Source organism: Pecten maximus, chromosome 7 (genome assembly GCF_902652985.1).
Source record: "Pecten maximus chromosome 7, xPecMax1.1, whole genome shotgun sequence".
In the NCBI taxonomy this organism is placed as follows: Eukaryota; Metazoa; Mollusca; class Bivalvia; order Pectinida; family Pectinidae; genus Pecten; species Pecten maximus.
This window is the reverse complement of record NC_047021.1, coordinates 15159537-15171874: the sequence shown is the minus strand read 5'-3', so window position 1 is coordinate 15171874 and position 12338 is coordinate 15159537. Positions and strand designations below refer to the sequence as shown.

Below are 12338 nucleotides of genomic sequence, written 5' to 3'. Positions count from 1 at the left end.
ACTCTTCTCCTTCTAGAATATATCTTCCGATCACTCGATTTGTAGCTCTTCTGCTTCTGGAAGATCTTCTACCTCTTCCGTCCACAGGCGCTTGCATGCATAGAAAATGCGATTTTCAACAAAAAAAAAAAAAAAAAAATGATATGACAGTGGTATGTATGTGTAATCTGTTAACACATACCACTGTCATATCATTTTTTTTTTAAATCGCATTTGCTATGCAAGCGCCTGTGTTCCGTCTCGAAGCCGGAAGATTTATCTTCCAAGATGGCGGCGACCATGTTTTAACTGTGTCCTAGGCTCGGTTATAACCGGAACAAGGACGTTAAGCCCCATCAATCAATCAATCAATCAAACCATGTTTTAATTGTGCGAGTGATCAGTTTCACTAGAGAAGGATTTATGACACATACATGCACGTGTTTGTGTCATAGTGTTTGAGAAAACTTAAAAACTTGTTTATTTTGGGTTATATTCTCCCGGTTTACTCGATTTACATATAACGGAATGCGATCTTCTTAGAAGGTCTCTCTCAAATTATATGCATGCCTAACATTCCTATCTCAGAACGAGGCTAAGTGAGTACAGCCACCGTAGCAACGCATACACAATGGCTTCCAGTCAAGCTACATGTAGCAAAAACAACATTATTGTGCACCAAATTGTGTATCCAATGGAAGTTATGGTGATTCTATTCATTTTCACCATATTCCAAAAGATGAGGATATCAAAAAGCAGTGGATTGTAAAAATAAGAAGAGATGAAGGGCCATTATTCAAGGTAGGTTAGCCTTCACCTAATACATGTAAACACATATACTATGGTCAATCATTTTCCCTTTCTTGTTATTTTTTCTGTAAGTGATCAGTACATGTCAAGACATATATAAAACAACAATTGCAAGCAGTTCAAGTATTTCGTAAAATATTTTATTAAACATAATATAAGTGTTCAGTTTAATACCGTAAATATCGATCATAGTAAATGTGCAGGTTGCTATATATATATACGTATATTATAGATTGCATACATATATAACAAATGGATAATATACATGATTTTGATAAATCAAATACATTTTACAGGTATTAAAGTCAACAGTCGTTTGTTCCAAACACTTTAGGCAAGATGACTATAAAAGCTGGACACCTGTGAGGAAGCTTTTAAAGCCAGGAGCCATTCCATCAGTATTTAACTGGAATGATACACCAAAGACCAGGCAAATTTTGAAAAGGAAAGGTCCATTTCCACTAAGTCAACCAATGCAAAGGTAAATATCAAATGATTATGATACAAAAACATTATTTAATATAGTAAATATGGATATGTATTTAAATTGCACATAATTCTAAGACACTTATTACATATATACGTATACCTTCAATATGCATGTAGTGTATACATGTTCTTTATATTACAGTGATGTTACAATGTGTATTGAGACCCAAGTGGAAGAAGAGTGTAGTAAAGATAACACAGAATCAGAAGAAAGCAGGACAAAAAGGAGAAAAATAGAGACAGAGTTGGAAACAGCGAAAAACAACATAAAAAAATCTTGAAGAACAACTGTCTGAAAAAGAGAAAGAGTTGACATGCTTACGTCAGCAGTTTAGCATTGAAAATTTTTGTGTAAATAGATTTTCAACAGATGATTCTCTTATTTCATTCTACACAGGGTTTCGAACATGTGTACTTTTTCTTACCTTTTTATGTATACTGCTAAAAACATACAGAGTGCATATTATAAAAGTAGTGAAACTATTAGTCTAAGTGGTAGAAAGCGTTCTGTGTTGCTCATTGACGAGCTTTTCTTATTTTTATGTCGCCTTTGTGCAGGATTATTAGAACAAAATCTGAGTGTTCGATTTTCATCAAATATATTTAAAACATACTCATTTTCTAATTTTTGCTGAACACCCTAAAGAGAGCCTTGTGGTATTTTACCAAATTTTGATTCTACCGCTGGTACGTTCATTTGTGTTAAAGAAGGGAGAATCAATAAATCAAGTGGTACTGAAGATAGACTTCCATACTTTGTGTCCCATTTAACATTTTCTCCAGGAATGGGGTTGAATGGGGTTATTTTCAGATTTTAGTTAGTCGTAGACAAGTCCAGTGCGGATTTCCGTGATGAATACCGCTTATCTTTAAATCCTGGACAGCCTTTCCTTGGATTTTCTCCCCTCTTGGGACATGCCAAGTTTGTGGCCGAGATGTCTTTGCAATTTCAACTGGGATAGCTCTTTGACCTATAATCTTGAATTTCGCAAGCTGGTACAGAGTTCCCACTACGTGTCCACATGCTTCTGACATTCCAATAGGACAGGTACAATCTGCCTTACTCACTTCAAGAGTGTTGATATCACCGAAACTCACCTGTAATGTTGTAATGATATCCATATAAATAATAAATTATGTTTACATAATGACAAACGTTTTATGCATTGGTTATCTGTATCAAAAGTGAACGACACAAAATAAATGCATTGATATATTTACATTGATTTGATGTGGCGAGTCATTTTTTTCTCTGGAAACGGTAACATTTCCCTGTTACTTCACAACCTTTTCCGACTGGTTGTACTATAAAATTTACTATAAACTTTACTATACAAGTCATAAGTTACATAATATATACAGGTAGAATAATCTGTTTTCCATTTCTGGTCATGTACAAGTCTAGTATACTGGGTGCTTAATGGAGTAAATAAGGTTTCCATTTTCTATTTAGAGGACTGACCCTAAAGGGCTGTAAGGACTAGGTGCAGTTTGAGATAAGACTTTTTGTTTGTATAAATGCTTATCTATAATTACAATGAAATTAATGACAAGGTGGGATCAGTGAGGGGCAGCTGTGAAATGTAAACAGACTGGACCCAAGTACAGTCCCTAAGGCAACAAGGGGAGAGCAATTCGAGATGCTGATAATGAGGTTTAGGAATGGCATCCCCCTTATGTAATTATTTGTTTCTTGTCCTCAGACATTCTGACACCCCATATATATTACATGTGGCAGTGTTAGTAAAGGGATGAGTACCAACATTTTAATGTTGCTTGGCCTTGACAAATATAAGAGGACAGACTAGGCACTGAATTTGGAAAACCACTACACATGAACATAGGAATATATATACAATAAAACAAGATGACATCACAACACCAATACAAAAAGTTGACTCAGAAAAGGACTTGGGAGTGAATATCGACCACAATCTACAATTTTCCATTCATGCAAACGCAGTTAGCTCAAAGGCAAGCAAGATAACTGGCTTAATGTTCAGGACATTCTCATACATGAGCCCATGTATGTTTCTGGCACTATACAAAACTTTTATCCGTCCGATTGTAGAATATGCCACACCAGTAACATCACCAGCCTTAATCAAAGACAAAATCATCTTAGACAAGAGATCCCAGAGGGATCTTGGCGCCCACCATTGAATGATCTTCATAGGTTCCATGTCAGATTGATCTTTTCTCTACTTTTCCCTTCCTCTAAGTCTTACTAAACTGTGTAAATTCAGAAACAGTCCTCTATAACTAGTACTTTTCAAACAAGGGGAACCTATATATAAAATTTAAGATTTAGCGAAAATGGCTGTCTGTAGACCATGTTGTTTTTGGATTGGTCCCAATATGCAAAACTAGGCACTGAGGGGAACCTACATATGAAATTTGAGAAAGATCCCTTCAGTACTTTCTGAGAAATAGCGATAACAAACTTCAATTGTCAAAATCCAAGATGGCTGCCTATCGGCCATGTTGTTTTCTGATTAGTCCCAAAATGCAATATGCATAACAAGGCACCAAGGGGAACCTTCATATGAAGTTTGAGAAAGATCCCTTCAGTTTTTCCTCAGAAATAGCGATAACAAACTTTAATGGTCAAACTCCAAGATGGCTGCCTGTCGGCCATGTTGTTTTCCGATCGGTCCCAAAATGCAATATGCATAACTAAGCACCAAGGGGAACCTACATATGAAATTTGAGAAAGATCCCTTCAGTACTTTCTCAGAAATAGCGATAACAAACTTCAATGGTCAAAATCCAAGATGGCTGCCTGTCGGCCATGTTGTTTTCCGATCGGTCCCAAAATGCATTATGCATAAATAGGCACCAAGGGAAACCCACATATGAAATTTGAGAAATATCCCTTCAGTACTTTCTCAGAAATAGCGATAACAAACTTCAATTGTCAAAATCCAAGATGGCTGCCTGTCGGCCATGTTGTTTTTCGATCGGTCTCAAAATGCAATATGCATAACTAGGCACCAAGCGAAACCCACATATGAAATTTGAGAAAGATCCCTTCAGTACTTTCTCAGAAATAGCGATAACAAACTTCAATGGTCAAAATCCAAGATGGCTGCCTGTCGGCCATGTTGTTTTCCGATCGGTCTCAAAATGCAATATGCATAACTAGGCACCAAGGGAAACCTACATATGAAATTTGAAAAAGATCCCTTCAGTACTTTCTCAGAAATAGCGATAACAAACTTCAATGGTCAAAATCCAAGATGGCTGCCTGTCGGCCATGTTGTTTTCCGATCGGTCTCAAAATGCAATATGCATAACTAGGCACCAAGGGAAACCTACATATGAAATTTGAAAAAGATCCCTTCAGTACTTTCTCAGAAATAGCGATAACAAACTTCAATGGTCAAAATCCAAGATGGCTGCCTGTCGGCCATGTTGTTTTCCGATCGGTCCCAAAATGCAATATGCATAACTAGGCACCAAGGGGAACCTACATATGAAATTTGAGAAAGATCCTTTCAGTACTTTCTGAGGATTAGCGATAACAAGAATTGTTTACGGACGGACGGACGGACGGACGACGGACCACGGACGCAGGGCGATTTGAATAGCCTAAAAACATCCAAAGACGTGCAACAAAGAGAATACCAAGTCTGAAACATCTTTCTTATCATGATAGACTCAAGGAACTAGGATTACCAACACTCGAATATCGCAGAGAGCGGGCGGACATCATCCAAACATACAAAATCCTCAACAAATTGGATATTCTTGAAACTGGCACGCTATTTCAGGAAACAGGTCGAACCACAACCAGGGGGCACTCCAGAAAATTATACAAAAGACCATTCAGACTCAACAAAACTGGAAACTTCTACAGCAATCGAGTAATAAATATCTGGAACTCTCTACCTGAAGAAGTAATAAGTGCTCCATCCATAAATGCCTTCAAATCTAGAATCAACAAGCATTGGAACCATCACCCAGCTAAATTTCGGCCAACATTCTACTAACAAAACAAAAACAAAATAACTACAACTCTCTATGGAAAGTGTTTCTAACAGGAAAGAACTATATGAATCCCTGTGTTTCTCACTACCCAAAGTGTTACTTTGGTTCAATCAATCAAGTTAAGGATAACTATTCAATCAGTCGAATGAAGGAAAGGTTGTCTTTTTTATCTTTTAAACAAGAAATACTAATACATACATGTGTAAATAGATCAACTGTGACATTATTTTTAATATTGATCTTCAACGTACATTTACATGTGTTTACTTGGAAAAAAAACCCAACCAAGTGACTAATTAATGAAATAACTGTACATGTACAAAGTGTAAATATTGAGCAACCGGAAGTCGAATAGTACGCGTCGGTGTACACCAATCCATTAGAGGGAAAACAACATAAATACATCTCCACAAGCTAGCTAGCTTACAACGATGTCAACTGAGCGAAATATATATAATTGCAAACTTACCTCTTAGCTCTTGGATATTTCCTTGCTAAAACACTTCAGTCCTTTATTCATGCTCTTCTGTCCAGATGATTTTTTGGGTTTTTTTTGTTTTGTTTTTGTGCTTGGATATAGTTTTAAACAAATGAAAAGGTAAGTGAAGTAATTAAATCTGAATCTCTATCATTGTATGATGTAGCCATAGCTGCACATGTATATTACTAGGGACGCTTCCTCACTTAGCCTCGGGTGAGGACAAAACCCGGAATGCACTCAGGCGTGAAGAGATTTTTCATAATATTTTGTATTTATTAGGACATATCTCCGTTATTACTGAATGGATTTTTGTTCGGACACCAGCAGTAAAAGGGTTGATTTATCCTCTTTAAACTGGTATAAGTTATATTTAACAGTATCAAAAATTAGAAGTGAAAGTGGTGGCCGGAATGAACCCATATGGAATAAAAATGTCGATATTTACAACTGTTTTCTGTGTTCTAAAAACAACACAAGCTACATGCTAGTTCTTTAACACAAGGGAAGTAACTCGAGCAAGGAAAAATTACCTGTAGAACTTTTAGCCATTTTTTTTTTTTATTCTTTTATTTTCATAGAGTCAGTATATTTTTGCTTTATTCTGAATCTCTAAGATTTGCACACTCTTTATGTTTCCACGTTTTGCAATGTACCCTACCTGTTCTCCAGTCAAGAAGGTGAAACTACAGATTGAAAAGCTATTTGGTTTTTCCATTTGCATTTATTTGAATCATATACTGGAGCTAAGTTTGTCAACTGAAAACCATTCAAACCAGGAAATTTTTTTGACATTATTGATTGTACTTCATTTATAATATCAGAACAAATCCATTCTTTATTGGAAATTTTAAGTTTATGGCTTTCATTTAAGTTATTTAACCATGGGTTTTGTAGCGACTCTGTGCTATCAGCGACTTTACGTTTTTTAACAAGTTAGTACATTATCTTCGCTAATATTGCATGTATCAGAACCTTCTAACTGAAATCTTAATTTCTTTTTGGAACACGTGGTTTCCTTTTTTACAGGACTTAAGGTGTCCTTTTTAATAGATTGATTTGTAGGAGTCTTTATTTGTTGAATAGGAGTTTTTGATGGACCTATTTTTTTCGTAGTTTTTGGCGTTTTAGGTGGCGTACTATCTACCATTATTGTATCATTATCTTGATTAAGAGTAACCGAATCAGGTGCCGCAATTACATCCCTATCATAATCGTCGTGTCGTCAAAGTCTTCCTCGTTAGACTGAAGAATTCTAGTTAAATCTTGTAAATAAATAGCTATCTCAGAACTATCTGCGTGATTCTTTTGTAACCAGTATTTATAAAGTCTCTTTTAATATGATTCCAGCAGAACAGATTAGTACAATTTGGTAACACCTTTTTAATTGCATTAGAAACACCCTTTTCTCTATCTGTTATAATTGGAATATTCTTTTTCAAAAGTTTTGGAACTTTTTCACAAAGATAATCAAACAATCGCTCGTGACATTTTTGAAATTTCCTTTCATGTACCAAAAATGCTAATGGAATGTTAGGTTTGTTTTCAAAAAGGATATGCTGGAAAAGGACTGGTGTCACATAAAAATCACTTAGATTAAAAGTTGTGTCATACCCTAAACACATTGTTACTGAGCTATCGTCTAAATCTAACAATTGGTTAAAAACCCAAAAAATTTCTGGTAAACCAAGAATAGTTACTAAGCCAGGATACACTTTAATCTCGTGTACAAAACCATCCAAGTGATGAGCAAGTAAAACCAAATTATAGATTTCATCCCTAGTAAGCTGTTTAGTTTATCTTACCTTTTCTGTGGCATACTCGATTTGTCTTACATTCCTAGCATTAAGAACCCCTATATACTCGCCACTTTCTACGTTGCTATTTGTACACTGTCTATCGAAAATTTCTGAAGGGGACGAACCATTTTCTGACATTTTCTTGATATCATTTAGCACAATTATATTCATCAAGGTGTGAACGAGCCGCCCGTTACCTGGTCATGGTGACCGGTGTACCGTGTAGGCCTATTTGTTGTTTTAGTATAGACGTAGTGTGCTATCGGCTTGGACATACTTGTAAAATGGCGTCCGTAAATTTCACCAAGGTTCATTCCGGCCACCACTTTTGCACCGAATTTGTAATGAATATTAATAAAAGTTATATCAGCTTAAAGCATATAAAATTATCTTGTCTAGAGTGTGTCCCGAACAGAAATCGGTTAAGTAATAAAAGAGTTATGGACCAATAAAGATGGAAATTTACATGTAACTTTGACGATTTTGCTATTTTTTCACACCACATCAATTCATTCCGGCCACCACTTTTGAAAGTAATATCGAACATGTATTCAAACAGTTTATACCATGTGAAAGAGTACTAAATTCTCCGTTTTTGGGTGGTTCCCGAACAAAAATCTGTTCAGTAATATTTGAGATATGGGTATTTATTATAACGAAAACAGTTGTAAATATCGACATTTTTATTCCATATGGGTTCATTCCGGCCACCACTTTTACTTCTAAATTTTGATACTGTTAAATATAACTTATACCAGTTTAAAGGGGATAAATCAACCCTTTTACTGCTGGTGTCCGAACAAAAATCCATTCAGAAATAACAGAATTATGACCTAATAAACACAATAAATCAACATAAATCTCTTCACGCCTGAGTGCATTCCGGGTTTTGTACTCGCCCCTTAGCCTCGTTCTGGTTTAAACATGAATATTCATGAGACAATATTAAGAAGGGTCTCATCATGTATCTGTCGGCAACATTTTATGACTTCAGTTTTAAACTTAAAATTTATTGAAACATCTTATTTCTATCTGAATATTTTACATTGTTTCAATGCCTGCTATTCGATATCAAAAGCAAGAATGTTGTTTGTGTAAGTTCATTTTATCCTGTCATTAGGAAGCCCCGAAAGGATTTGGTATGGAATTTCCATATTGCTATTTTTAGAAAGTCATTTGACGACTTCACTGGTGGTCGTCAGACTGTTAATGGTTCGAGGCCACACTTGACTACACTAAGAAATACTGAGAGACAGGATATTTCATGAACTGCAGCAGGACAGATGTTTTTGTTGAGGAGGGAGGTAGGGGTATAATCTATGTGAGCCCCCACTCACTTCGCTTTTTACCTCAGGCACTACTGTATACAAAATGGAATTTGTCCAAATTTTCTCTTGATCAAAACATTCATAGGGGAGGTAGAACAAATTTTGCATACCAGGTAATTACGGTATATATGGGCAGGCCCCAATAGGGAAAATATATATGTATATAATAAGCAATTGCAAGTCCTTTAAATTAGTATTGTCATATTTGGCTCTGAAGCATCCTTGGGCAAAGTGGAACTAATTTTGTGTAAACAAATAGGGAAAATATAGCAATTTCTTTGAAATCTTTATTCTTCTGTAGAAATGTTGAATGACATTCTGGCACTCTAAAATCACAGCAATATCCAGATGAGCGATACAGGCCCTCTGGGCCTTTCATATTATGTAATAGGAAGGAACAAATACAACAAAAATGGGTCTCAAACTAGCAAATTCTCACTCACAAGGCAAGTATTCTACCATTTAAGGCTTATCTAAGAGGAATCCCTGCTAGTCTGGGCTAGTAAGTTGACGTACAGTACTCTCCAATGCCCAATTCTGATAAAATATGGCACATGTTTTAGATATGTAAACATTGCTAGTTAACCCTACATATTACCTCTAATAAAGTATATATATTTATAATCTATACAACATTTGCAATTTTAATACAGGTCTGAAGGATCAGTAAACTTATTTTTTCTGTCTTTCAGACCTGTGAATACCATGGTAACAACTTGAAAATAACTTAAAAATTGCAAAATATTATATTTGACCAAAAATGAAACAATTCTCTACACAATTTTTTTTTCCTGAAACCTACAATCAAATAAGCGTGTTTCTGTTAAGGATGCATATGTTTATGTAAATGATGTTTTTTTTAAGATATATTTATTGTGTACCAACACGTCTACCTTGAAACTCGGTTAACTCGAAGACTCGGATAACTAGAAGTTTTTTCACGATCCCGATGACTTCGAGTAAACGAGGTTTGACTGTATTTGAAATTAAATATCTCTATCCCAAAGACAGAATTAATCTTGTTTTGACATATGTTGTACATTAAGTTTTCCTGCAATCTTACCTTGATTATGAGCCTCCATTTTTCGCTGTAGGCAAAACTAAATTTCCTGTGTAAAGGGCTCACACAACTAAATCATTTACTATATGTTATTACTTCACATTTTAGCTAATAACATTAATATTTGAAGTTCAACACCTGTGACAACTGCCTACTCATAGATACATACCATGCCAAGGCTACAACATGACTTTTTTGACAGGTTTAATGACATATTTCAGTGTCACATGTACAGCCTCTAGAAGATGACAGCGGGAAGTTTACAACTAAAACCGGTGAATCAAAACAGACCTGACCACAGACTTTTTGCCCCTGTGTAAATCTACACACAGGCATGCAAATATAGCAAAAGTATACATTTTTCATGAGTTAAATACCTGCACATTCCAATTATGCCAAAATCTGTCATCATTTCCTCATTAAAATTCCTCTGTAGCTCAGTAATTAACCAGAACTCACTTTTACATAGGAACTACAAACATGTGAAACGCTTGCTGATTGGCTGATTTAGTTGTTTGAGTCCGAAGGACCAAGGTGAGCTATATGCCATACTGTAGCGTCAGGCGTCTGTCCATCCGTCAACACAATTTACTTCTTCTTCTGAACCACTGATCAGAATTTAACCAAATTTGGTAGGAAGCAGCCCTAGGTGGGTGGGATTCAAATTTATACATATGATGGGGCTGACCCCCCAGGGGCCTGAGGGGCGGGACCAAAAGGGGTCCATTTGGCAATATTGATATTAACGACTTCTTCTCTGAACCTAAGCAATGTATGACATTGATATTTCAGTGGTAGCATCCTAGATGGCTGGGATTCAAATTTATACAATTGATCGGGCTGACCCGCCAGAGGCCTGAGGGACGTGGCCAAAAGGGGTTCATTTGGCAATATTTATATTAACAACTTCTTCTCTGGACCTAAGCAATGTATGACATTGATATTTCAGTGGTAGCATCTCTAGGTGGCTGGGATTCAAATTTATACAAATGATGGGGCTGACCCCCCAGGGGCCTAATGGGCGGGGCCAAAAGGGGTCCATTTGGCAATATTGATATTAACGACTTCTTCTCTGGACCTAAGCAATGCATGGCATTGATATTTCAGTGCTAGCATCCGTAGTTTGCTGGGATTCAAATTTATACAAATGATGGGGTTGAACCCCCAGGGGCCTGAGGGCGGGGCAAAAAGTGGTTCTTTTGGCAATACATATGTATTGATATTAACAACTTCTTCTCTGAATCTAAGCAATGTATGACATTGATATTTCAGTGGTAGCATCCGTAGGTGGCTGGGATTCAAATTTATACAAATGACGGGGCTGACCCCCCCCCAGTGGCCTGAGGGGCGGGGCCAAAAGTGGTTCTTTTGGCAATATTGATATTAACGACTTCTTCTCTGGACCTAAGCAATGTATGACATTGATATTTCAGCAGTAGCATCCGAAGGTGGCTGGGATTTAAATTCATACAAATGATAGGGCTGACCCACCAGGGGCCTGAGGGGCGGGCCAAAAGGGGTCAATTTGACTATTCAGCTCTAAAGGACTTTTTGCATTTTTGAAACAATTAAGATCAAGAGATGAACACAATCCTGATGTAAAAATAAGCCTGGGGTGTTTCCCCACCCCCAGGGACTTAATAGGTTTCTTAAATTTAAACACAGTCATTTCTAGGTTATATCTTTGAAGCAGTTGAGATCTTTACCCCATAATCATACATACATAATGTTTGCAATGTAGCATAGCATTGTTAGACATTAACAAATATAACATGAACATTATTTTTATGTTTGCTCAAATAAACCAGGTGAGCAATACAGGCCCTTTGGGCCTCTTGTTTATGCATATCATAATACAGGAGTTATTTGCTTAACTAAAAAATCTACCTTACACTTATATGTTCAATTATAACTCTTTTGATTATGGAGCTTTAATTCAGACAGGAGTTCTCAGAACTCTTGTATTACTGTACATGGTCAGTCCTTGAATTTTAGAATATGACGCCCTACTGAAATCATATTTGGTATGAATAATCTGTCAATTGCCTTTATTCAGGTATTTAAATTTGTGTTGACCTTAAGATAAAATGAACTAATTTTTAATTGATGTTTCATTTCAGTTTTGTTTCAACTTTAGCAAAATATGGCAAGCAAGCAATCCAATGATAATGGAGCAGGGCCCAAAACCAATTTCAAGTCAAGTAGTCGTCACCAAAATCAAGAATGTTCTAAAATGGAAACTGAAAAGAAAGAAAGGTTGGAAAATAATCAAGGACAAGATAAACATGTCGGAGAAGGGACTGATTTAGACAATGATTCTGTACCAAATGCTCCACAAGACACCTCATTACCAGGCCATACTGGAGAACCAGACTGTGAGTCAGCTTTCAGGTAGTCATACCAAG

The 12338-nt window shown here is 36.3% G+C and overlaps 1 protein-coding gene across 1 annotated transcript; it reads left to right on the top strand.

Annotated features, from left to right (window-relative positions):
• Nucleotides 1-277: 277 nt before the first annotated feature.
• Nucleotides 278-2504, top strand: LOC117331720. The gene is made up of 3 exons (XM_033890574.1): nt 278-780; nt 1124-1270; nt 1421-2504. Exons 1-3 carry the CDS (start codon nt 761-763, stop codon nt 1557-1559), a joined length of 306 nt encoding a protein of 101 aa, XP_033746465.1. The 5' UTR covers nt 278-760; the 3' UTR covers nt 1560-2504.
• The last annotated feature ends 9834 nt before the right edge of the window (nt 2505-12338 follow it).

What these genes read in the sequence shown, in the direction of transcription:
- LOC117331720 (XM_033890574.1), top strand. Translation starts at nt 761, where the DNA reads ATGAAGGGCCATTATTCAAG. An exon ending in ATGAAGGGCCATTATTCAAG is followed by an intron (nt 781 to 1,123) that starts GTAGGTTAGCCT and finishes CAAACACTTTAG; the next exon opens with GCAAGATGACTATAAAAGCT. An exon ending in CTAAGTCAACCAATGCAAAG is followed by an intron (nt 1,271 to 1,420) that starts GTAAATATCAAA and finishes TTTATATTACAG; the next exon opens with TGATGTTACAATGTGTATTG.